Here is a 25,531-nt window from a genome sequence, read left to right as displayed (position 1 = left end):
GCCAGCCTAACCTCTCTGAGGCCTGGGACCTTCAGGATGTTTTTATTTGCAGACTGTAGGTTCCTCTGTGGGGCATACCAGGAGAGGCGGTCCCGTAGGTACGAGGGTCCTAGGCCGTATATGAACAGGGGTGGGTCCTAAAATAGGGAGGGGTGGCTGGGTATAATGACTGGCCAGCTAAACCAGGTGAGGGGAGTCAATGGGTCTCAAACCCACAGTTAGGGGTTTCTCCTGCATGCGAAGATCGGCTCCAGTGGATGGAGCAGATGAGACCAAGAGGGGCTCCAGTGGCCCAGAAGGCAGTCTCTGCACATGCTGTGGAGGGAATTGAGGGGCGGATGGGGGTCGTCCACTGGGAAGGGAGCCCATTAAATAGAAGAAAGGTCCTTAATCTCTGCTGCCTTGCGGGGTTTCTTTGGGAGAAGAAAAGGCTCGGGAATAAACCCTACACAATTCCGAAGTAGAGTCCCTAAAACAGTTGGATGACGTCTTGTCCGCCTCCTTCTGGCAACACCTGCAGCCCAGCTGGTGTCCACCGTCTTGCTCTGATTTCCTTTGGACCACATCAGAGAGGCCGAGAGGGGGGTCTTGTCATCTGGGCAGTCCAGGACTTTCAGATACACTGCCCAGGCTTGCATCCCAGAGAGCTGCTGCTCACCAGTGGTTTGGTTCCACCGCCGGAGATGCCCACCATTGTCTCTCGAGACAATGCCAGCTACAATATACCGTATTTTTTGCTCTATAAGACGCACCTTTTCCCTCCTAAAAAGTAAGGGGAAATGTGTGCTTGTCTAATGGAGAGAATGCAGGCTGGGCAGCGATCCCTCTTGCTGTTCTGGCTTCTGAGATTCAAAATATTTTTTTCCTTGTTTTCTTCCTCCAAAAACTAGGTGCGTCTTATGGTCTGGTGCGTCTTATAGAGTGAAAAATACGGTGATACACATGCACACACCTCTCTTGGGTGCCCAGGACCAGGGGAAAGAGCTGTGTCTCCCAGCGTATAGTGGAAGTGCTACGTGTACCTCTGTCATAGGGACCGACAGCTTGGTTCGGTGTCAGGCAGCTTCCTCTCTGCCTGTTTAAAACAATGAGGGCTGGGATCTTAGCTTTGATTTTATGGGGCTGACCATGACTCCGCGCTTGTAGAAGGTCCTAGGACTTGGGTAGGCTGAGTGTTGCCTGGAGCACCACCACTCAGGGCTGCAGAAGGTCCCAGGTCCGATCCACAGTAGGGCAGAGGGACACCTGAGTCTGACACCCTGGAGAGATGCTGCCGGCCCGTGCAAGAAACACTCCACTAGCCAGCCGCCTGCATCTCCAGTGTGAGGCCAACTTCCATCATCCTTACGGATCTAGAACAGTGTTTCCCAAACTTCGGTCTCTGGCTGGTTTTGGACTACAATTCCCATCATCCCTGAGCACTAGGGTGATGGGGGTTGTAGTCCAAAAACAGCCAGAGACCCGAGTTTGGGAAACGCCGAATGTTTTCACTTGGGCAGAGAGCAGGACTTTTGCTCCAGCCTCTCTCACCTCCCTCCTCTCTTCCCGTTTTCCCTCCCCAGGCCTCCAGCCAGCTTCCCCGCAGCGCCAGCACCCCCCGCGGAGTGTTGCATGCGTTTAGCCCGTCGCCCAAGTTGCAGAACGCCGCCTCCAGTGTGGCCGTGCTTGGCGGCAGGCAAGGTAAGCGTGCTCAGAGACCCGTCGGCAAAGGAAGTGCTTGCACTTGGAAGAAGACTCTCGTCAACGCAGGTAGACCACTCGCTCTCGAGAACACTCTTAAAAACAAATATTTGCCGTCGCTGGCTGAGCTCCCTTGCCCAGCCAGCAAACAGAGCAAGGCTGGCTCTTTTCTCTTCTCTTTTCTTCGCCTGGGTGAAAAGGGTGCTTCTCTATTCCTCTAATTAGAATCATTACTTCTCCCTCCGTCTTCCCCTCTCTCTTCTTTGGTGCCTTTTGCAAAGCATTCTGGGACTCCAAACCGCCTTGCAGAATTTCCCTCCTGGGACGCTTTCTCTCTCTTTCGGTGGCTTCTCAGGGCCCTGCTTTTAAAACTTTGATTTATGATTGTTTGTGTTTTTTGTAGAGTTGGGAGGGGGCCCAAAGGGTCATGCAGCCCAGCAATTTTTAATTGATTGGTTCACATTTGCATATGGATGAAAAGAATCTCATTGTCTTTTGGGAGGCTTGAGGGGGGGGAGAGGCTGTAGCTCGGAGGCAAAGGGATAATACGACAATTCATAATTTATTATTTATACCCTGCCCATCTGACTGGGCTTCCCCAGCCACTCTGGGCAGCTTCCAACAAAATATTAAAATACAGTAATGCATCCAACATTAAAAGCTTCCCTAAACAGGGCTGCCTTCAGATGTTTTTTAAAAGTCAGGTAGTTGTTTATCTCTTTGGCATCTGATGGGAGGGCGTTCTACATGGCAGGTGCCACCACCAAGAAGTCCCTCTGCTTGGTTCCCTGTAACTTCACTTATCACAGTGAGGGAACCGCCAGAAGGCCCTCGGTGCTGGACCTCAGTGTCCGGGCAGAAAGATGGGGGTGGAGACGCTCCTTCATGTTAGTGGTTTCTTTAAAAACCGCAGACTCAAAAGGTTTGTGCTTTTTCACATTGCCAGCATAAATGAACATATGATTCAGTAACTGATCCTTTTGATACCTTGCATTCTGCCCCCCCCCCATGTTTTTTTATAGAATAGTAGAATTGTAGAGCTGAAAAGGACCCCGGGGGTCATCTTGTCCAACCCCTGCAATGCAGGAATCTTTCTCGAGGGGGGGCTCAAACCTCTGACCCTGAGGTTAAGAGTCCCTAATAGTCTCGTGCTCTACCGACTGAGCTTTGCCTCCAAAACCATCCACACGCTCCGGCAGAGTTTGCCATTAGCGGGAACGGTTGTCAGTTACCACGTACCCTGTATGTGCAGATGTGTGCTGTGCCACACACACCCCCTGACCCGCTCTTTCCATTCTTTCTTCCCTCCCTCCAGGTGGGACGCTGAACTTTGTCAACCCCAGTCTCGCTGTGCATAAAACTGCCGCCTCGGCTGTCGACCGCCAGCGTGAGTACCTCCTAGACATGATCCCCCCGCGATCCATCTCTCAGTCTGCCACGTGGAAATAACGCAGGAACCTCCGCCTAGAGTGGAAGACTTCTCCCTTTTTCTTCTTGTTTTTTCCCCCCAGTTCCCCCCCCCCTCCCCAACCCAACCTTCGATTCCGCCACCTGCCCAGCATCCCACCACCCGGTGGGGAAAACGACGACAGCAAGCCTGCTTTCAAGCCTCGCCCGGATCACACCTACAAAGGTCGCAAGAGGGAAAAGCTTGCTCCCAGCAGCGCCGCTCTTGGCAAGGAATGGCGGCAGAGGGGGGCAACGACACTTCCCTGCAGGGTGGAACGGACACTCGGGGAGGTTGCAACGGACATTAGGCAACCGGACTTTCGCATTTTCATTATTATCATTTTTGTTCTGCTGTCTTCGAGAGGAGAGTCGCCCTTTATCATTCTTTCCTGCTGGCCACACACACCCTGAAACTTATTTTGTCTCTCTTATTAGCATTTTTTTTTTGCAGTGGGGGGGAAGTTACATGTCATTTTCCCCCCCAGCCAGCAGTAGTACAGCACGAGGAATAATTGTGCAAGAAACTTGCTCTCTCTGTCTGTCTTTCTCGCCTGCTTTCCTCCCATCCTCCCCTTTAAAGAAAAAAAAAGCCGCTTTTTTTTTTAGTTCCTTTTTAGATTTTATCGTTGTCGTTATTATTATTATTATTATTATTATTTCCGTTTCTGAGCGATCGTACAACGGTCGTTAGCGATCAAGGATGTACTTCTTCCCGCTCACGGAAAGTGGAACTGGGACCCAGCGCTTGTGGAGAGAGAAATCCGCAAAGGGGACGGACTGGCTCCAGCCCTGCCTTTTTCGTTTTTGCTCTGCCCCCCCCCCCCCCCCGCAATTCCCGTGGTGACAACGTGATAAACGGAGGGGGCAGCAGCGAGGGGGTTGTTGCGGTGGAGGGGGCATGAGTGGCTTCTTAGGGTTATTGGTTTTATTTTTTAATTAAAGACAAACCCGCTGATAACTTATGTTGTGAACAAATGCAAAACGGACTCTCCGCCCCCCGCCCCCGAAGATGTGGAGCGACAGGACTCAGCGGGGGGGGGGGTTGCGTCAAGGGGGGGGTCGGAGGCGCACCTGTCTTGTCTTTCTTTGAAATAAACAGGATCCTGTCTCAGATAGATGTTTTGCCCCGGACATTTGATAGCCCGAAAACTTTACCGGACAGTTTAAAAGGAGTTCCCTTCATCTGGAGAGAATGAACTGTGGGGAGGGGGGCCGAGCCTCTCTTGCCCCTTCCCCACCTCAAACATCCCAACAGGGATCAAGGAAGAAGAGATGTATAATTTTTTCTTAATTTTTATTTTTAAATCTCTACTGGGTCCCTCTCACCCCCCTCTCCTCCTTCCGCCGGGGGGGAGTTGTACTTTGGTTCACCAGGAGCCATATGCAGTTTTAGGCAACCTGGAGCAAAGAAAAGGTCCGGTGGATTTTGGAAAAGGAAATTTTGTGGAGAGGCGCTTTTTTTTAAGAAAAGGGAGTGGGAGAGAAAATTGATTCAGCTGTGCCACGAGATAGAGCCTCCCTCAGCCGCCGTTTGCTACCAGTTTTTTTTTGGTGGGGGTGTTGCAAAACGGCCTTTGTACTCTTTGAAGAGTTTTCCACAGGGCTGGTCGCTGTCCTCAAAGCACAACCCAGACCCTGACCACAGTGCCCCAGACTTCATTCTCCTCCTCCCAACAAGCAAATTCTCTCCCCCCTGCCCCCCCCAAATGTTTAATTTCTAGTAGCACCTTGGGTAACCTTTATTTTTGCTTTAAATTGCATTCCCCACCCCTATCCCACACAAAAAAAACAGAATACTCCAAGCTTTAAAATCAAAGGAGCACCTACAGTTTGTTCCCTCTTTGTGTTTTTAAGGTTGTTTAAAAAAAAAAACTTTTATTTTCTAGAGGTGGAATTACAGCCCCCGTTTTTAAAATGACTTATTCCTAACAACATGTTGGTACTAGATCTAGTGCTGATAGGAGAGGGGTTCGTTGCAAAATAAAAAATAAAAATTATATAAATATATAAATATATATATCTATATATAAAGAGGAAGGGGTGGGGAAGGGTTAATGCAGCTGAACCTCTCTCTTTTTTTTCAGGCAGGTGGGGGCAGTGGGGAGCCAGTCTGGTATTTTGTTAGCAGCAAGTTAGATACTTAATTTAAAATAAATTTTTAAAAATACAAAAAAAAAAAATTACAAAACAACCATTGCTGTACAGGGGTGGGGGTGGGAGTGAGGAGGGGGGGTCCCCTCTTCAGATTATGACTGTTGCATTGTAATAAAAAGCTCCTTATAATTCCTCTTTCTTTCTTTCTTCTTCCCCTCCCCACAAGTGTGGATATTTGGGTTTTAACTATTCTACATGGACCTGTCTATATGTTATAATATCCCACCTTCTCTCCCCCCCCCCCCATGGAGTTCAAGGGAGGGAGTCCTCCCCATCTTCACCTTCGTAAGAACCCTGCGAGGTCGGCCAGGGCTGAGAGCGATCGCTTCTGACGCAAGGTCACCCCTAGCAAGCTTGGTGGCTGAACGGGAAGATTCGAACCCTGGTCTCTCTCGGGTCCTAGCTCAACAGACACACACACACACGATATCTGGCACTGCTGTCTAAAGGGTCCAGTGATATCACACATGGAACAGACCACCTGAAACCATTAGGTTGTATCTGACCTCAGCTGCATCCCTGGCATCTCTACATAGGGCTGCAAAGGATTCCGTGCCAAAAACCCCAGAGAGCCACTGAGGAGGTGCTTGTTTTTATTCCGTATAAGGCAGCATCCTCTGTTGTTCTTTACAGAAAATCTGTGTTCCCCAGGTAGCCAAGAACCGGATCCAGCATTGGGAATTAGCCAGCATTCTGCAGAGCCAAGGTGGTCCGTCTGCGGCCGTCCAGATTTCCCTGAACTCCCCATTCCCAAGTCTGGATAAACATCCTTTGGCAGGCACTGATCCCCAAACCTTCCTCCTTGGCTACAGAAAAATCAATAGCACAATTTATTTGGGGGGGGGGGTGTTTGCAGACCTGAAGAATGACACGGGGCGGGGGGTGACATATATCTAGAAGGCACTTGGTGAAAATTGGGGGGGGGGGGTGTTTTTGAACTCGTTGCATCCTGGAGAAATGTCATCAGAGACTGGTGTTGCTCATGCCCTATCAATTTGCTCTTAAGGACTAGAACAGTGGTTCCCAAACTTGGGGGGGGGGGACCTCCTCAGTTCTAATAATAATAATAATAGTACTAATAATAATAAATTTCTCATACCCAGCCCCAGCTTCCAACAAAATACAGCATCAAATATTAAGTTTCCCTGCCTTCAGATGTCTTCTAAAAGTCAGAAATACTTGCTTATTTCCTTGACATCTGGTGGGAGGGCGTTCCACATGGCAGGTGCTACCACCGAGAAGGCCCTCTGCCTGGTTCCCTGTAACCTCACTTATCGCAGGGAGGGAACCATCAGAAGGCCCTTGGAGATGGACCTCAGTGTCTGGGCTGGACGATGGGGGTGGAGACGCTCCTTCAGGGATACTGGGCCTAAGAGACTAGCAGGGTTAGTTGATTTCCATCCAGCCAATTAACCTATTTTTCAACTGCAGGTCATCCCACTCCAAGCAGACCCATAGAAATTAAACTGACGTGGCTTATTTTTGCCTATTCATTTCAGTGGGTTTACTAGTCTAGAACCTTGCTAGTTCCAGTTCAACACAACAGAACTGTAGAGTTGGAAAGGGGCTCTGAGGGTCATCCAGCCCAACCCTCTGCAATGTAGGGACCGCAGCTAAAGAATCCCTGGCATATGGCAAGCCAACCTGTTCCGAGTATTTCTGAACATGCACAGAGTGCATTAAAAATCTTAAGAACCGACAATAAGTAAGAACATCCTTAAACTGTTTATTCCTTCGCTGAAGGGCGTTGGATTAGATGAATGTTGAGGGCTTCTCCCAACTCTAAAAGGACTTCTAACTAGGCAGGGCAAGGGCTTGCCTTGTATGGTTTTAAAACTTAATTAAAAAACGGGTAAAGGGACCCCTGACCGTTAGGTCCAGTCGTGACCGACTCGGGGTTTGCAGCGCTCATCTCGCTTTATTGGCCGAGGGAGCCGGCGTACAGCTTCCGGGTCATGTGGCCAGCAGGACTAAGCCGCTTCTGGCGAACCAGAGCAGCGCATGGAAACACCATTTACCTTCCCGCCGGAGTGGTACCTATTTATCTACTTGCGCTTTGATGTGCTTTTGAACTGCTAGGTTGGCAGGAGCAGGGACCGAGCAACGGGAGCTCACCCCATCACAGAGATTTGAACCGCTGCCCTGATCGGCAAGTCCTAGGCTCTGGTTTAGTGCACAGTGCCACTCGCGTCCCTCTATTTAAAAATAATCCAGAACAAATGAACGCACCCCTCTCCAAAAAAACGCATCCAGTACCTTAGCCCAGTTTCATTTCATCTGCCCTTTGTCCCTCTCTGGTAACATCAGAAGTTTTGATGATCTGACTGGCTGCTTCTAATTTCTGTCTCCACAGAGGAGGAGTCATTTAAACCCTTTGAGGTAGGCTATTTATTCATTATCATTGCTATTATTATTATTTACATTTATATACTGCCTTGATTTTCCAAGGAGCTCAAGGTCGTGTGTTTGGTTCTACTCCTACCCATTTCATCCTCACAACAATCCTGTGAGGTAGGCTTAGGCGGGGAGAGGCAAAGCTCCACCCAGTGAACTTCATGGCTGCAAAGGGGGATTTGTACTCTAGTCCCTAACCACTACACCACACTGCCTCACATTGTTGGACTCCAACTCCCATCATCCCTGACAATCCCTGGCCATGCTGCCTGATGCTGATGGGAATATCGGGGTTTAAAAATCAAATAAAATTGTATATATGTGTTTGTGCAAAACAAACTGAAGGGCATAATAAAGGAATACTGCTACAGCAGGTTGAAGACAGCATAAAGTTAGACATTATTTCATTTTCATTTCACTTTTAATTTGTATCCCGCCTTTCTATATTTCTATAGAAAGGTGAATAACGAGCTGAAGAAACAACAAAATAGACAGCAAATATAAGACAATATAAACAATCTGACCCAATACAAAAAAGTGATGATTAAAACAAAAAATTTTAATAAACAATTTGTATCAACTAAAGCAGTATTCAGTAATTCATTAGAATGTAATAAACAGCGAAATATCAAATAAAGAGACGCGGACGGCGCTGCGGGTTAAACCACAGAGTCTAGGACTTGCAGATCAGAAGGTCGGTGGTTCGAATCCCCGCGACGGGGTGAGCTCCCGTTGCTCGGTCCCTGCTCCTGCCAACCTAGCAGTTCGAAAGCACGTCAAAGTGCAAGTAGATAAATAGGTACAGCTCCGGCGGGAAGGTAAACAGTGTTTCCGTGTGCTGCTCTGGTTCGCCAGAAGCGGCTTAGTCATGCTGGCCACATGACCTGGAAGCTGTACGCCGGCTCCCTCGGCTAATAAAGCGAGATGAGCGCCGAAACCCCAGAGTTGGCCACAACTGGACCTAATGGTCAGGGGTCCCTTTACCTTTATCAGCAAATAATCATTAAATGTTGTTGTTTAGTTGTCTTACTCATGTTTGACTCTCCGTGACCCCATGAACTAGAGCATTAAATAGTTTTTTTAAATTACTAAACTAATCAATAAAATAACAGCAAAACACAATGCATGAAATACCACAAAACATACAAAACCATGGAAAAGGATCGGATTGAGAAACAAGGGGACACAACTTAATTCAGGGATATAAATTTTTTTAAAAAAAATTATCATTGAACTTGTTCCAAAACATTACCAAACATACAATTTTCTCCCTGAACCTGTTAAGACTTTTTGCACATGTGCAAATTTATCCTTTTCTCCTGGAAAGCAAGCTGGGCCAGGGTGGCGTGGCTGGTAGAGGGAGACCGCTGCTCACCTGCTGGGCATGCAGAAGCTCCCAGGTTCAATCCCTGCTGATGGTCTCCTTGCGGAAAGAGAAGGGACCCCACAGGTCATCTAGTCCGACCCCCTGCGATGCAGAAATCAGCTGAGGGCGGGGAGGAAAGCCCGTTCTCTGCTTGATGCGCTAAATAAAAAAGCAACTTCCCCTCTTTCTATTTCAGTTACAATCAGGGCCAGATTTAGGTTTGATGAGGCCCTGAGCTCCTGAAGGTAATGGGGCCCTTTATATGTCCAGCTGTCCTTTGTCAACAACAAATTGTCGATGTTTTTCGTGTTGAATATATGCTATGTGGTAATTTATGGACCTCATAGGTATCTCAAGCTATTTGCACATAGCAAAATATGTATTTTATCAAAATAATTGTTGAACTGAAATACAATTAAGAAGTACAGTATATTAATAGTGAAATAATTATTAAGCTTGGTTTTGGAACAGACTTCCGGAAGGGATTAAAGTTTGAGAACCAAGGGACCGCTGTATATAGAAATGAGCAAATCAGTGGTATTTTAGGAAGCAGGCGGGGCCCATTACTTACAGCATAGTTTCTGAGCACAATTCAAAGTGTTGGTGCTGACCTTTAAAGCCCTAAACAGCCTCGGTCCAGTATACCTGAAGGAGCGTCTCCACCCCCATCGTTCTGCCCGGACACTGAGGTCCAGCTCCGAGGGCCTTCTGGCGGTTCCCTCACTGCGAGAGGCCAAATTACAGGGAACCAGGCAGAGGGCCTTCTCGGTGGTGGCGCCCGCCCTGTCGAACGCCCTCCCACCAGATGTCAAAGCGATAAACAACTACCTGACGTTCAGAAGACACCTGAAGGCAGCCCTGTTCAGGGAAGTTTTTAATATGTGACATTTTAGTGTATTTTTCATCTTTGTTGGAAGCCGCCCAGAGTGGCTGGGGAGACCCAGCCAGATGGGCGGGGTACAAATAATAAATTAGTAGTAGTAGTAGTAGTAGTAGTAGTAGTAGTAGTATTAGAGCCTACACAACACAAAACATGGTTGCTGCATGTAGGTTTTATTTTATTTGGTTTTTTTGTCCTATATTCAGGAAATCTACATCCAGTGTTTTTTTCCTTTCCATTTTTGGGGGCCCCCAAGAGAGCGGGGCCCTAGGCTAGAGCTTATTGAGCTTCTGCGTAAATCCAGCACTGAGTCTGACGTCCTGCGATGCAGAAATCAGCTTGTTGTTTAGTCAATTAGTAGCATCGGGCTCTTCGGGTGGCCCCATGGACCAGAGCACGCCAGGCGTTCCTGTCTTCCACTGCCTCCAGAAATAATAATAATAATAGTAATAATAACAATAGCAACAACAATAATAATAATTTTATTTATACCCCGCCCTCCCCAGCCAATAATAATAATAATAATAATAATAATTTATACCCCACCTTCCCCAGCCAATAATAATAATAATAATAATAATAATAATTTATACCCCACCTTCCCCAGCCAATAATAATAATAATAATTTTATTTAAACCCCGCCTTCCCCAGCCAATAATAATAATAATTATTAATTTATTTATACCCCGCCCTCCCCAGCCAAGACCGGGCTCAGGGCGGCTAACACCAAGTATAAAAACAATTGATTAAAATACAACTTTAAAACAAGATGAAAATACAACATTAAAATGCAGCCTCATTTGAGTAGAAACTCAAATCATGAACTTTTTGGGGATGAAAAAGTCAAATCTTCACCAAGGCCAACTAGCCAGACTTGGTCCTACGAGGGCCAGAAAAAAGCCCTTTCCCTGCAGAGCAACGTCTTTGTATTCCGGTTGCAACCCTTGGCTAAGAGCCAGGAGGGCTGGGATGCGCCCTGCTCCCCAGAATGCCGTGCGCCTCTGCTCGTGGGGTTACGGTAAGACGGAGAGGGCGGCCGGGGCAACGTCACGCTCAGGCGCCCGGCGGCGGCGGCGGCTCTGACGTCAGAGGGCGCCGCTGCCAGGAGCGCTGGTCCCGCTTCCAAGATGGCGGCGGGAGCCGGGAAGGTGAAGCAGGACATGCCGCCGCCGGGCGGATACGGCCCCATCGACTACAAGAGGAACCTGCCCCGGAGGGGGCTCTCGGGTGAGGAGTCGGGCCTCCCCCCGCCCCTCCCAGGGAGACGCCCGGACGCCTGGGTCCCTCGGAGGTGGGGGGAGGGGCGGGCGTAGCTGCCCCCCATCCAGTAAAACAAGAGAAATGCCTAACTAGCTGTCCTGGCTGCCTGGCTGCCTGGCTCCCCGAGTGGCGGGGTCCTCTCTCAGTTGGCCCCCTGCATGGGGGGGGGACCTCTGAGGATCGCAGTCGGTGGCCCCTCATGTCGTGGGAATACAGTGGGACCTTGGTTCTCAAACAACTTGGAACCCAGCTTTGCGTTCCAGCTTTGCGTTCAGGTTACATACGCTTCAGGTTACAGACTCCGCTAACCCAGAAATAGTGCTTCAGGTTAAGAACTTTGCTTCAGGATGAGAACAGAAATCGTGCTCCGGCAGCAGGAGGCCACATTAGCTAAAGTGGTGCTTCAGGTTAAGAACAGTTTCAGGTTAAGAACGGACCTCCGGAACGAATTAAGTACTTAACCCGAGGTACCACTGTATATCCTTTTCCGTATATTCCACTAAGGTATTCGTTTCATTCATTTTTGTGCGACAAAGCCATGGTAATGGAAATAGTATAATGAGAACGATTGAAAGTTTTAAGCAGAAATTTTTCTTTGATGAACAGGATTTTGTATAAATTTTGGGGGTTTTTTTCTTTGTTTTTTCTTTCTTTTTCTTTCTTTTTGGTCTTTTTAACTTTTTTCTTACTCTTATGTTGTGATGTTTTTTCTTCTGTATTGAATTTTTCTATACTTGCCTTCATTGTAAATGATCATTTACCTCTGTATTTTAAACCAATTAAGATTTAACATGGAAAGAAAGAAAAACTTCGGACCAAAACACTGCAAACCTGGAAGGAAGTGTTCCGTTTTGCAAAGTTTTTTCGGAAGCCAAACATGCTCCATTTGGAGTGTTACGCTTCCGATTTGAGTGCCACACTTTCATTTGTTACGCTGAAGTCTGTTTATTTTTGCTATTTATTTTATGTTTTTGTTTTTACGGCTCTCTCTTTTTGTTTTTGTGACTGTGGAATCCAGTTCAGCTACTGATTGATTGATTGATTGATTGTTTGACTGCAGTACATTTTTTATTCCTTTCATTTTATGGATCAATGGTCTCATTAGATAGGAAAATCCATGTTAAATTGCTGTTTTGGGGGTTGTTTTTAAAAGTCTGGAATGGATTAATCCATTTTGCATTACTTTCTATGGGAAAGCGCGCCTTGGTTTTGGAATGCTTTGGTTTTGGAACAGACTTCCGGAACGGATTAAGTTTGAGAAGCAAGGTACCGCTGCCCAGAGGTCAAGTCCCACTCTCTTTTCTTCTCCAGAGGGTTGGGGAAGACAAAATGTTCAGGGGCTCACATGTGTCCTCTCTTTCTTTATCATCTATCATTTGTTTGCTCGTTCTGCAAACGAAGCCCAGACAGGGCAGCATCAAAAGCCAACCAAATAACAATGAAAAATGCCCCTAAAAGTACAAGGAAAAACCTATAAACAAACATTTTGTTAAGACAGCACATGCCAGTTCAGTAAATCAAGGATATGCATATGCAATTCACAAATGATAGGGAGTGCTCAGAATCTGTTCTCAGCTACAAAGACAACAATCTTTACTCGGTCAAGCATTATAGTACTAGAACTGGCCATTGGAACAGCTTCTCAGGGCATCCAAAAGGGAATAGCTGTCAAAGCAGCCAGAACCTCAATGTGGACTAGTAACCTTAATTCAGGGACGCTGGTGGCGCTGTGAGTAAAACCTCAGCGCCTAGGGCTTGCCGATCGCATGGTCGGCGGTTCGAATCCCCGCGGCGGGGTGAGCTCCCGTCTTTCGGTCCCAGCTCCTGCCCACCTAGCAGTTCGAAAGCACCCCCGGGTGCAAGTAGATAAATAGGGACCGTTTACTAGCGGGAAGGTAAACTGCGTTTCCGTGTGCAGCGCTGGCCCGCCAGAGCAGCTTCGTCACGCTGGCCACGTGACCCGGAAGTGTCTCCGGACAGCGCTGGCCCCCGGCCTCTTAAGTGAGATGGGCGCACAACCCTAGAGTCGGACACGACTGGCCCGTACGGGCAGGGGTACCTGTACCTTTAACCTTAATTCAAGGGATCTTCATATAGGCAATTGCTGAATGCTATCACCCTTTTGTTTTGTGTTTTCCCTTCCCCAGGCTACAGCCTCTTTGCAATTGGATTGGGGACCCTCATCGTCGGCTATTACAATATAGTGAAGTGGAACCGAGAGAGGAGGTGAGTTTCTTTAGCCTTTCTGCTAAGCAGGTGCTGCGTGGGAGATGAAAGAAGCTGAAACGACCCTTTTCTCTTCCAAAATCCAAGCCTCCACATCAGACTTGCCCACCTTCCATTGGACTCCCAGCAGTCAGCGGTCAGAGAATCAGAGAATCGTAGGGTTGGAGGGGAACCCAAGTCCACCACCTGCAATGCAGGAGTCTTGCCCAGCATGGGGCTCGAACCCATGACCCTCAGATTTAAGAGTGTCATGCTGTACAACGAGGGTTGGAAATTGAGCCACCAATTCCCTGCAACCTCAGTTCTCACAGGGAAGGAACCGTCGGAAGGCCCTCGGAGCTGGACCTCAGTGTCCGGGCTGAACGATGGGGGTGGAGACGCTCCTTCAGGTATACAGGACTGAGGCTGTTTAGGGCTTTAAAGGTCAACACCAACACTTGGAATTGAACTCTGAAACGGACTGGGAGCCAGTGAAGATCTTTCAGGACTGGTATATTATTATTTATTATTATTATTATTATTATTATTATTATTACTATTAATCTTCTATTATTTATGTTACATGTATCTGGCTGGGTTTTCCCAGCCACTCTGGGTGACTCCCAACAGATTAAAAACAGAATAAAACATCAGACATTAAAAACTTCCCTAGACAGGACTGTTTCTAAGTCACCTTCGAAGGTAGCTCCACACAGAGTACAGGGTAGTAGTCCAAGCAGGAGATAACCAGGGCATGGACCACCCTAGCAAGACAGCCTTCGGTCCATTCCCAACTTCCTTACAGATGCCTTCCTCTGTGTTTTACTCTGGTGCATTTTCACGCACACTAAGCAGCTACAGACTCATCAACTTTAGTGACCAATGTCATGGGGATATAACACTCCACTAATACATTAAAAGCAAGGTTTCTCAAACTTGGGTGTCCAGCTGTTTTCGGACTACAGTTCCCATCATCACTGCCAGGGTTGATGGGAGTTGTAGTCCAAAAACAGCTGGAGACCCAAGGTTGAGAAACCCTGGTTAAAGAGTACTGCTGGAAAAGAGAAACAAGGGGCAAGATTCACCTGTTGTTGCATGCGCAGAACGCAACAGGATTCCTCCCTCCCCACTGTCAAACCCAGAAGCTGGACCAATCAGATGTTATTGTTGTGTTTCTCCCTTCACCAGACGTCTGAACATTGAGGATCTGGAGACACGGATTGCCATCTATCCTCTTCTATTGGCGGAGAACGACCGGAGGTATGTGTGGATCCCATGGGATTCCTCTGAAGCAAGTGACCCGCCCCTCCTGGGTCCTTCCTTTCTCTATGGACATAGACCTCAGAATTCGTGAAGTTGTGGTGGGTTTAGAAGCCCAGGGGGCTTGTTGTGATAGCCGCTGTGGCACCGCCCCTCCCCAAGGAGAGCCCCCAAACACAGGTATTTGCCTTGAATCCAGTAAGCACACCCATAAACAAACCAGTGGGCAGTGTGTACTTATTTCTTTTTTAAAAAAATCTGTATATTGCTACATCAATTTAAAAATATATATCAAGGTGGTTTGCATCATTAAAACCATTAAAGTGTTTTAAATATTGGATTTTAAATTGTTGTGATTGGGACCTGAAAGTGCAGGGTGGGTAAGAAATTATTTATTATTATTGTTGTTGTTAATAATCGTGTGTTGCTGTGTTATTTGGGTCAGTAGGACTGTGATCCTTTGCACAGCTTCCTGGGAGTAAGCTTCTTTCAGCTCGCCAGCATTCACATGCAAATGCCCTCGTTCAGTTTCTAAAACACAGAAGAGGTTTAGCCAAATGCTCTTAATGCAAGTGTGTGCATATTTAAACTGCCAGCGATTAGCAGGGACCCTATCAAAGGAAAGGAAAGATGTGCCCGGCCTCTTGCTCCATGCTTTTCGACATTACCTGGCTGTCTCTATTTATACTCATCTTTTGCAAGCGAACTTGAAAGCCTCATTATTGCTTCATTTGCTTGTTTGAGCTGGGAGAGTCTTGTCAATGTTTCGCATGACAGTACCCATGTTCCATCAAAAGAGCCAAATCCCAGAGGGGGCCCAGGCTCTCCTCAGAAATATTTATAGTCTGGGAGTCAAAGCACTGGCTCTGCCAGCTTTTTAGGTTTTTTCCCCATAGAGTTGGAAGGTATCTCAAGGGTCTTTTAGTCCAACCCTCTGCAATGCAGAAATCTCAGCTAAAGCATCCATGATAGATGGCCGTCCAACCTCTGCTTAATAATAATAATAAATTTTATTTATATCCCTCCCTCCCCAGCCGAAGCCGAGCTCAGGGCTGCTAACAACAATAAAATAGTACAGGATTCTAAAAACATTTCATTATAACAATTAATTAAAATCAAATTGTTGCCAACCATTAAGCTAAAATTCTGTGGAGATTGCCAAAGGAGGGAGTCAGGCTGCGCCCTGACCAAAAGCCTGGTGGAACAGCTTTGTTTTACAGGCCCTGCGGAAAGATGTCAAGTCCCGCAGGGCCCTGGTCTCTTGGGACAGAGCGTTTCACCAGATCGGGGCCACAGCCGAAAAAGCCCTGGCCCTGGTTGAGGCCAGCCTAACCTCTCTGAGGCCTGGGACCTTCAGGATGTTTTTATTTGAAGACCGTAAGTTCCTCTGTGGGACATACCAGGAGAGGCGGTCCCGTAGGTACAAGGGTCCTAGGCAGTATAGGGCTTTGAAGGTTAAAACCAGCACCTTAAACCTGATCCTGTACTCCACTGGGAGCCAGTGCAGCTGGTATAGCACCGGGTGAATGTGATCTCGCAGCGAGGACCCCGTAAGGAGTCTTGCCGTGGCATTCTGCACCCGCTGGAGTTTCTGGGTCAGTCTCAAGGGCAGCCCCATGAAGAGTGAGTTACAATAATCCAGTCTGGAGGTGACCGTCGCGTGGATCACAGTGGCTAGGTCAGGGCGAGAGAGGTAAGGAGCTAACTGCTTAGCTTGGCGGAGATGGAAAAATGCCGCCTTTGTTATAGCTGCAATCTGCGCCTCCATGGAGAGGGAGGTATCAAAGATTACACCCAAACTCTTAACGGACGGTGCTGGCACTAATTGCACCCCCGCAAGAGATGGGAGTTGCCCCCCCCAATCCCATATCGTCTCGTCCCAGCCAGAGGACCTCTGTCTTTGAAGGATTTAACTTCAACCGGCTCCCACGTAACCATCCAGCCACAGCTTCCAAACATCTGGTCAGTGTGTCTGGGGCCGAGTCAGGATGGCCATCCATCAACAGATAGAGTTGGGTGTCATCAGCATATTGATGGCAGCCCAGCCCAAAACTCCGGACAAGCTGGGCGAGGGGGCGCATAAAGATGTTAAAAAGCATCAGGGAGAGTATCACACCCTGAGGCACTCCACACACCAAGGAGTGGCGTGATGACAATTCCCCCCCAAGCACCACCCTCTGTCCCCAACCAGAGAGAAACAAGCGCAGCCATTGAAGGACTGTGCCCTGGATCCCCACGTCGGCAAGGCGGTGGTCCAGGAGTTCGTGATCGACCATGTCGAAAGCTGCTGACAGGTCTAGAAGAATCAGCTTAGTGGCCAGTAGCCTGCAAAATCCTTGAGTTACACCCAGGTCCTTCTCCAAGCAGGTGTTGCTGTGATAATTAGCAATGGATCAGATAAAAATGCAGATAAGCCAGCCTCCAACCCGCAGAAATAACCCGCTGACACCTGAGTAGATCCATTGAAACCAACAGACTTGTGCAACTCGGCTGTTTTCATTTTGTGCCTCACTTTCTTGTCTGTCTCTCATCTTCCCTCTTAAAGGACCCTGCGCCTCTTGCGGCAGAATTTGGAGGAGGAAGCCAAGATCATGAAGGACGTCCCCGACTGGCAGGTGAGGACCAACCTGGGGATGATTCTGGGGTGCAGTGTAAAAAAAATGGGGTTGCTCAAGCACTTTCCCACCCCCCTGGCCTTAAAAGAGGAAAGTCCCTTGTACAGTGGAATGAGAGCGTCCTCTTTTGAATTAGCGCTCACCTATGGCGAGCTTAGGGGCTCTCCCAAGCGACCAAAGAAGGAAGCTGCCAGACTGAGCTGCAGTGCCCCCACAATAAGTGGTCAGAGGTGGTATCACTTATCATAAGGATATTGGGTTATTTTTTTTTTCTTTTAAGTTCCTTGTTGCCTGAGCCAGGTGAGGCCGACAGATTGTCGATAGCTTCTCCTCTTCCTCCCTGCAGGTGGGCGAGTCCCGCTACCACACCACCCGCTGGACGAACCCCACGCTAGACGAGCTCTACTTCCTGCACCCGCAGAGCAAGCAGGAAGAAATGAAATTCGGGTGCCAGTTCTACGTGTGAGCTGCCCGGGAGGCAAGGAGAGAGGGCTGTGAGGTGGGCAGCCCGTTTCTCACAATATATTTCTCAATAAACAAATCTGGAAGGGAACACATTTCCGTTGCGTGTTTCTGTTGTGCTCCTGTAACCATCCTCCCTCTTATGTCATAGAATCACAGAGGTGGAAGGGACCCTGAGGATTATCCAGCCCAGCCCCTTGCAGTGCAGGAATAAACAGCTTTCTCATATGGGGATTGAACCTGCGACCTTGCTGTTATCAGCACTGCAAGTCGTAGCCATTTCGGGGTGTTGGGAGCGGGCAAGATCTTGACAGGGGCTCCACGGATAAGGGTGATGGGTGAGCAGCTAAGAGTCCAAGAGAGAGGCAGCAAGGTTTAGTGCTTAGAGCAGGCATAGGTAAACTCCGGCCCTTCAGATGTTTGGGACTACAATTCCCATCATCCCTAGCTAACAGGACCAGTGTTCAGGGATGATGGAAATTGTAGTCCCAAAAATCTAGAGGGCCAGAGTTTGCCTATGCATGGCTTCGAGCATCAGACTGATATGGGATGCCAGGGTTCAAATTCCAGCTGAGCCACGTAGCTCCATAGGTGGGACCTTGAGGGACGATCGCTGCCTGTTAGCCTAGCCTACCTCACAGGACTGTTGTTCTGCAGATAAGATTCTCTTTTTTTTCTTATCTGCCAATTAATATTTATTGGTTTCTCCAAATTTTTAACAGATCAGTGCAAAATTACACCAAATTTAATGTTCTGCGGATAAGGTTAAGGGTTGTTAACCTTAACAACCATCTTGAACTCCTTGGCGGACTAGGCGGAATATGAATTCAATAAATAAAATTGCCCCCGAAAGAGAAAACATGCCGAGGGACTGAAATTGGAAAAATGCTGTCTGGTGTGCTTTCACCACTGGAATAATGAAGTGTGGTGTATGTGCGTGTTTACAGACTTGCATCCAGAAATTATGCAGCTGCTCAGACCCTGAAACTGTACACACTTATTCTGGAAGTAATTCCTTGCTGAGCTCAGCTTTTGCCTGAGTAGATGTGGATAGGATTGTGTGGTCAGGAAACCTGTCTAAAGATGGTGGACTTGCTTCCTTGGAGGTTTTTAAACCCGTTGGATGGCTGTCTGCTTGGGATTCTTTCTTTGGCTTCGAAGCCCGCATCGCAGGGGGTTGGGCTAGATGACCCTTGGGGGTCCCTTCGAATTCTATGAACAGCCACAGTCACAGGTCCAAAAAGCAAAAAATTAAAGCCGGCACACTGGACTTATTTATTTTATTTATTTAAGAAAAAAACAGACCCCCACAATCATGAATCTATCTATATCATCTATCTATCTATCTATCTATCTATCTATCTATTTATATATATATATATATATATATATAACCTTGCAAAATAATTGGTTCAGCTTGAGTAGTAGAGCTGTTGAGATCCAAAGACATTGACTGGCTTCGGTCGATTAATTTTAGTGGGTTCTATTCTGAGCAGAGTAAAGTTCTGTTCAAACCCCTGTTATCAGCAAAACTTCTATAGGTCAGAATGGACCCATAGAAACCAATGATCTTAAGTTGTTTGTTTGTTTTGTGACAACAACAACAACATCTTTAATAAAAGACCTTGCAGCAACTCAAAGGTCTGTGGCTTGTGGGGCTGAGCCGGTCCCATAGACAGACCTGTGGCACCTGCGCCAGGTGAACTTGCCAAGCATCCTTTCCGTGGCCACTTGGCCGGGCTTGAAATGCTTCACCTTCTGGCCTCCCGTCTTCCTTTCTGGAGCTTTGATGCTGGGCAGCTGCAGGAGGAGGGTTGCCTTGTCCCTGGAAGTGCAGAGAGAGAGAGGATGAATCTGTTCACCTTGTGGTCCACTGAGACCCCTAAATCCTTTGCAAGCCAGGTGTGCCCCATCTTACATTTGTGCGCCTAGGAGCAAGAAGTCTCCTTACCCGCCACCCAGAGGCAGCTGCTCTTCCGTCAAGAGTTCCTCCCGCAGCGAACTCAGGACTTGCGTGATCAGCGAGTGATGCCGGCTGGTGGTCGTCTCTTGCAGCCTCTGCAGCAGCAGCTGTGTGGGGAGATGGAAGTCTGGGGGGGAGGCGGGAGGCTGGGGAAAGTGGGGCAGGAAAGCAGGGGGGGGGGGACGGGAAGAGAAAGAGCCAAGATGTTGTTTTAAATTGGGGGCACGTCCAGTGCTTGACCCAAGAAGGTAGGAAGAGATGCATGACTTTGCAGTGACGAGGGCATACCCTCCAATATTTATTTTTCCGATGAAAATAGGAATGCCCTATTTAATAATAATAATAATAATTATACCCTGCCCATCTGTCTGGGTTGCCCCAGCCACTCTGGGCAGCTTCCAACATATATGAAAACATAATAAAACTTTAAACATTAAAAAACTTCCCTCTCCAGGGCTGCCTTCAGATAGGACTTGTCTAGTGACTTATCTCCTTGCTTTAAGGGTCGCATAACCTCCATATCCTCCCACATTTCTCTGATGAAAATAGGGACATCCTAAGGAAAAGCGGGACATTCCAGGATTGAATCAGAAACCAGGACGGCTTCTGTAAACGTGTGACTGTACCTGGAAAATAGGGACACCTGCAAGGCTCTGCCCTTCAGCATGTTTAAGGTGCATTCCGGTTGCACTAAGCAACTAGGCCTTGGACGGTGAGGGAACCAAAAAGAAATCCGCTCATCCCTGGTTGAAAACCCATCCCCATCCCCATGCACGTACAGACCTGGGTCACAGCAGCGCCCATATTGGGTGTGTGAATTTACCTGGATCGATTGCAATAGACGGTCTTCTCCTAGCTCTTGCGGCGTAATCTTAGGCAAGGAAACGGCTGTTCTGACTTTCGGTTCATGAGTCAATGCAGCCAGCAGCGTGGTTTCCTCAAGCTCAGTCGAGTCGTCCAACTGAGGACAGATCTCTGGGGCCTTGTGGGTGCTCTCGGCGTGGGCACTGGGTGCTCGGAAGGGATCCCTGGCAAGAGGCGGCAAGATGTCCTCAGGGATGCTGCTATCTATGGAAGCAGCAGTGGCCATCTCTGAGCTGAGTCCTCCTCCTTCAGTGGGGAGATCTCCACTCTCCATCTCCAGATGTTCTTCATCGTTTTGGGAGTCTCTCTCCAACATCTCTGGAGAAGAGTCTGAGAGGTCCAACGCTTTCTCCAGGATGGGTCTCAGGTCGACGAGGATCGTTCGGACGGCACGTTTTTCTTGAGAGTCTCCATTTTCTGGAGCGGACGAGGGAGGCACCGCTTGGCAGGCCAGGGCAATGGGCTCCCTTCTGTCTTCTGCCTCGGCTCCTTGGGTGCAATCCTGGCAGCGTTGGGGGAGATGTGTCTTCCTGCTCCTTTGGCCCAAATTGTGACCCTCGCTTCCTGGGTGCTGCTTCATCACTGCCGCAAAGGTCGCATCTGGCATCTCTTTGGGTGCCACTGAAATGGCAGATAATATTCTTTTCCGTTTCATTTTGCAATGTAGTAATAATAATAATAATAATAATTTATTATTTTCACCCCACCCATCTGCCTCAGTTTCCTCAGCCATTCTGGGCAGCTTCCAGCATACAGTGGTACCTCGGGTTAAGTACTTATTTCGTTCCAGAAGTCCGTTCTTAACCTGAAACTGTTCTTAACCTGAAGCACCGCTTTAGCTTATGGGGCCTCCTGCTGCTGCCGCGCCGCCGAAGCCCGATTTCTGTTCTCATCCTGAAGCAAAGTTCTTAACCTGAAGCACTATTTCTGGGTTAGCAGAGTATGTAACCTGAAGCGTATGTAACCCGAAGCATATGTAACCCGAGGTACCACTGTATATAAAAACATAACAAAAATTAAACATTAAAAAAACTTCCCTCTCCAGGGCTGCAGAGAGAACAGTTGTAATGACCGATGAAAATTAAAACAGGGGGAAAACCGCAACAAAAACAAGCACATGTAATGAGTACAGTTGCACAGGGGTTACCTTTGGACCGGCCGTGGTGCAGAGGAACCCGGATCACGAGATCAGCCCAAACGATGCGCGGCGGCCTTGTTGCCTCATGGGAGCCCCAGCCGGCTGGCATCATGGCTGTCGTCTTCTTCCAGGGAGCAACGCACTTTACTGGTTTGGGCAAGGACTGGTGGGAGCTGAGCGCAACGAGCATCCGTGCTCATTCACCAGCGAAGCAGCTGAGCTCTGGAGAGATGCTTCTTGCCTCCTGCTCCTCCACACAGCTGACCTCTAGCACAGCTGATCTCTGAACATTGCTTAGCTGATTTCTGTGCATGAGATGATGGGAAAGGAGGCGATAAGGGAGACCAGGAAAGATGCAAGGATGGCGTTGCCCACCTCTGAAAGATAGTCTGCCTTTCGTATAATTTTTTGGGAGGATGGTATTGGGGCTGGGACCATTCAGCTTGTGTGGCCCCACCAAATCCGTATTGTGTGGCAGATTTCCTGCTTTCCGGGGCTCCATTCAGCGTTTCTTTTTCACAGGCATTTTCTCTGCTGTGTTCAGACCCAGCTAGTATCTAAGCAATGAGGGCTGGAGTGCTTCAAAACACTCCGCTCACAAAGCACACAAAGGAAATAATGCTTAAATAATAGCTTGGCCGCCCCGTGGAACAATATTTGTTTTGTCCTCCTGCAAGAATTGGCAAGGTTACCAAGGATTAAGGTGAGAGTTGGGACGGACAAGAGCTCTTGAATTTCATTCTGCTCCTTATGAGGATACATGATTTGCCTGTGCAAAATTAACAGCAGGATTAAGAGAAGCTAATGGTGTATGTTCTTATGGAATAACGGTTGCCTTTTTCGGGCTATTTAAATAAATGTTATAGTATGATGAACATGCAAACAGGATTTGAGCAATAGAGAGAAAGAGCAGCTCTGGAAAACGGGGTGGGAAGTCAACAAAAATAAGAGAAAAGATTAACTGTGTTTGGATTGTATAGGTTTAAAAAGTTGAAATTTAATAAAATATAATTGGGAAAAAATATTATTAAGTGTTAAATAAATTTATTAGTTGCTTCTCTTTTTTTGCCACAGCACTTACAATACTTTAATCAGCAAAACCAAACACTCGCAAACATGAAAAAGCCAATCTAAAAGACAATTCTATTTAAAAAAAAAAAAGATTAAAACATCCTACCCATAGACAGGTAAAAGCCAAAGGTCGGTTTAAAAAGGAATGGTTTTTCCTGGTGCCTGAAGATCATGTAGCAATGGCACCTCTGGGAAGAGCATTCCACAAACGAAGCCACCACAGAAAAGGCCCCGTTCTCGTGCCCCTCAGAAGGGACACATACAAAGAGGGGACTCAGATGACAATCTCAGGGTCCAGGTAGGTTCATATGGAAAGAGTATTGTGGTCCTGAACTATTTAAGGCTTCATAGGTCAAAAGCAGCACTTTGAATTGGGCCCGGAAAGTAATTGGCAGCCAGTGCAGCCGGACCAGGATCGGTGCAATATGCTCAAATCGTCCTGCAACCTGGTCACTGAATTCTGCATGGCTGATGTGGCCACTAGAGCCCAGATAACAAAATTTGTATGTATTCAGAATGATGAGGATTGGAATCTCACTTCTGGGGAGGGTTGCAGCTGAGTGGCTGCTTTTTTTCTTTTTCTTCTAATTTTTTTTTTTTACCAACAACCAAAACACAAACAGTGAAAACAAACAGTGAAACCCGCCAGGCGGCTGATACATTGGATATACATAATCAATAATAACATATTCAAATCAACCATATGTACAATTCTATATACATTAACACTCCTCCCTCCACAAGGTTTATTCAACTTTTAACATTTTAATTGCCCCAAATTGTTCAAACCTGCCCAAATAATTCAATATTTTCTCAGACCAATCCTCCTCCTTCTCACTGACCTAAAACCCTTTCATTTTGTGTATCTTCACAGTTAGATATTCAAAAATTATAATATTTTTCAGTTTTTTCCTCCATCTGCATTTTTCCAGTAACTCGCTATAACCTGTCTGACTGCAATTACCATCAATTTTACCCATTTCCATTCCTCCTTTGTTTTTAACTCGGTGCTACTCAGGCTAATAAGAACTATTAATTTAGATATTTCCACCTTCCTACCCACAATTCCCACTGTTTCTATACCAGTCTGTTTCCAGAATTCATTAACTAGCGGACAATCCCACCACATATGACTGTAGATATTTTATCTACTTCCCTTTTCCTTTTCCTCCTATCGAATATTCTTATTTTCCCTCCTACTAATTCCAAATTCTCCTGCTCAATACACCCGAAATCTGAGTGGCTGCTTTGTGGTAATATTTAGCTGCTAATAATTAAAGACATTTTGTGTTCCGACGTGCTTTCGTAGCTGGATGAATGGGTTTTGGCCATGTTTAGGGAAGCCTTTAATGTTTAATAGGTTATTGTATTTTAGTGTTTTGTTGGAAGCCGCCCAGAGTGGCTGGGGAAACCCAGCCAGATGGCTGGGGTATAAATTATTATTATTATTATTATTATTATTATTGTTGTTGTTGTTGTTGTTATTATTATTATTATTATCTCAGTCAAGGAGGGGGTCGCTTTCCCCAGCCCTCTCTCCAAGTCCATCACACCATAGCTGTCAACTTTCAGATTTGAAAATAAGGGATCAGCAGCCTCACCTGTCCCGGGGACAGGTGATATGGGATATCTAACAATCCGGGATAGCAGCGGGAAACGGCGCTGGAATAAGGGAATTTCCTGCAAAAAAAAGGGAAGGTTGACATCTATGCATCACACCATAGCTGTCAACGTTCAGATCTGAAAATAAGGGATCAGCAGCCAAAATAAGGGATTTTCCAAGCACAGGTGTGTTAAACTTCTGAGCCCCTCCGAGCCAAAGGCAGAAAGCCCATCCAGCAGCCAAACGAAGCCTCAAGCGGTGGTTCCCACAGCGCAGCAACCCGGCAAAGGGGATGCAGCAAGGAAAACCATCGTCCCCTCTCCGCTGGGAAGCGCTGAGCAAAGGCGAGTCCCCAGGCAAGGCGGCCGATTTGATTGGCACAAGGCATGCAAGCTCCACCCCCCAGTCGTTCTTAGACTCCTTATTGGGTGAGCAATGCAGCCAAGCAACACAGTGGGAGCCTCCCTGGCCGGCAGGGAGGGAGGGAGAGAAGCTGCTTCCTTTGAAACCCGGGAAATTTAAGGGACGTCATCAATAAGGGACAGCAGCGGGACACGGCGCTGGGATAAGGGACTGTCCCGCCAAATAAGGGACGCTTGACAGCTATGCAGCACTCACAGGAACCGATGGGGTTCTGGGGCTTTATTGGCTTCTTCTCTGGCACCAGCTACAGAACATCAAGCAGCAATTCCAAACCGTGGCATGTTCTCTCCCCATGGCAGGCTAACCCCAAGATTTATAGGGGCTGGGGGATGCTGGCAACCAGCCGGCCCCATCCCATGCTCCCCCTTTGGGGACTGTGGCTGCCTGCCTGAGAGGCCCCATCCCAGGATCCCTACTGCCTGACAGTCTAACCTGGAGCCAGAGGCCCAGGCTGGGCATCTTCACCTGCAGCCTACCTGGCAGGGCTGTTGTGCAAGGACAAACTCGGGGAAGGGCAGGGAAAATGAATTGAGTTTGGAGGGGGAAAGAAGATGGGAATAGGGGGGAAAAAGAACCAAATAAGCAGGTAACTGGTTGAAATGGGCCTACTATGCAAATACTAGGGCAGAGCCCTCCTTCCCCCCATTGAAAGCAAGACATTGCAAAGGTGGTTATGAGGTTAGCAAAGTGGAGAGGGGGAGGAAAGAGAGGAGGGAGGATGCATTTATTTTTTAAAAACACAT

The 25,531-nt window shown here is 47.6% G+C and overlaps 3 protein-coding genes and 1 long non-coding RNA gene across 18 annotated transcripts in view; 2 read left to right on the top strand and 2 right to left on the bottom strand.

Moving 5' to 3' along the window:
• The window catches only part of GATAD2A (GATA zinc finger domain containing 2A), an 83,839-nt gene extending 79,595 nt beyond the window's left edge, over nucleotides 1–4,244 (top strand). For 9 of the 15 annotated variants that reach the window (XM_083421610.1, XM_083421598.1, XM_083421608.1 and 6 more), the window contains 2 exons: nucleotides 1,563–1,749; nucleotides 2,996–4,244. In XM_083421610.1, coding sequence (XP_083277736.1) covers nucleotides 1,563–1,749; nucleotides 2,996–3,129 — 321 coding nt within the window. In that variant the 3' untranslated portion in view covers nucleotides 3,130–4,244. The remainder of the gene's footprint in view (nucleotides 1–1,562; nucleotides 1,750–2,995) is intronic. The other 6 variants (XM_083421603.1, XM_083421599.1, XM_083421604.1 and 3 more) reach the window with 1 other exon arrangement.
• LOC310668668 lies at nucleotides 127–1,487 on the bottom strand. The gene is made up of 3 exons (XR_014506776.1): nucleotides 1,462–1,487; nucleotides 949–1,421; nucleotides 127–737 (listed from the first exon to the last, which is right to left on the bottom strand). It is a non-coding gene; the product is annotated as an uncharacterized lncRNA (long non-coding RNA).
• A 6,754-nt stretch (nucleotides 4,245–10,998) lies between the features above and the next one.
• NDUFA13 (NADH:ubiquinone oxidoreductase subunit A13) lies at nucleotides 10,999–17,817 on the top strand. The gene is made up of 5 exons (XM_083421997.1): nucleotides 10,999–11,151; nucleotides 13,332–13,410; nucleotides 14,578–14,649; nucleotides 17,195–17,264; nucleotides 17,611–17,817. The coding sequence occupies exons 1-5, from the start codon at nucleotides 11,052–11,054 to the stop codon at nucleotides 17,728–17,730; spliced, it is 441 nt and encodes a 146-aa protein (XP_083278123.1). The 5' UTR covers nucleotides 10,999–11,051; the 3' UTR covers nucleotides 17,731–17,817.
• A 1,392-nt stretch (nucleotides 17,818–19,209) lies between these two features.
• On the bottom strand, nucleotides 19,210–22,025 carry LOC310668724 (uncharacterized protein). The gene is made up of 4 exons (XM_083422077.1): nucleotides 21,701–22,025; nucleotides 20,513–21,174; nucleotides 19,678–19,835; nucleotides 19,210–19,551 (listed from the first exon to the last, which is right to left on the bottom strand). Exons 1-4 carry the CDS (start codon nucleotides 21,879–21,881, stop codon nucleotides 19,362–19,364), a joined length of 1,191 nt encoding a protein of 396 aa, XP_083278203.1. The 5' UTR covers nucleotides 21,882–22,025; the 3' UTR covers nucleotides 19,210–19,361.
• Nucleotides 22,026–25,531: the final 3,506 nt, after the last annotated feature.

This window comes from Podarcis tiliguerta, assembly GCF_965153285.1.
Source record: "Podarcis tiliguerta genome assembly, chromosome: 18".
NCBI lineage: Eukaryota > Metazoa > Chordata > Lepidosauria > Squamata > Lacertidae > Podarcis > Podarcis tiliguerta.
This window is presented reverse-complemented; position numbering and strand designations above follow the sequence as displayed.

Bases quoted from the DNA above. Each gene is read 5' to 3' on its own strand.
- LOC310668724 (XM_083422077.1), bottom strand. From the start codon at position 21,881: ATGCTCGTTGCGCTCAGCTCCCACCAGTCCTTGCCCAAACCAGTAAAG. The intron at 21,175-21,700 runs GTAACCCCTGTG...CTGCCATTTCAG, and splicing joins GCACCACGGCCGGTCCAAAG to TGGCACCCAAAGAGATGCCA. The intron at 19,552-19,677 runs GTAAGGAGACTT...CTGCACTTCCAG, and splicing joins CAGCTGCCTCTGGGTGGCGG to GGACAAGGCAACCCTCCTCC.
- NDUFA13 (XM_083421997.1), top strand. From the start codon at position 11,052: ATGGCGGCGGGAGCCGGGAAGGTGAAGCAGGACATGCCGCCGCCGGGC. The intron at 13,411-14,577 runs GTGAGTTTCTTT...TCCCTTCACCAG, and splicing joins AAGTGGAACCGAGAGAGGAG to ACGTCTGAACATTGAGGATC. The intron at 17,265-17,610 runs GTGAGGACCAAC...TCCTCCCTGCAG, and splicing joins AGGACGTCCCCGACTGGCAG to GTGGGCGAGTCCCGCTACCA.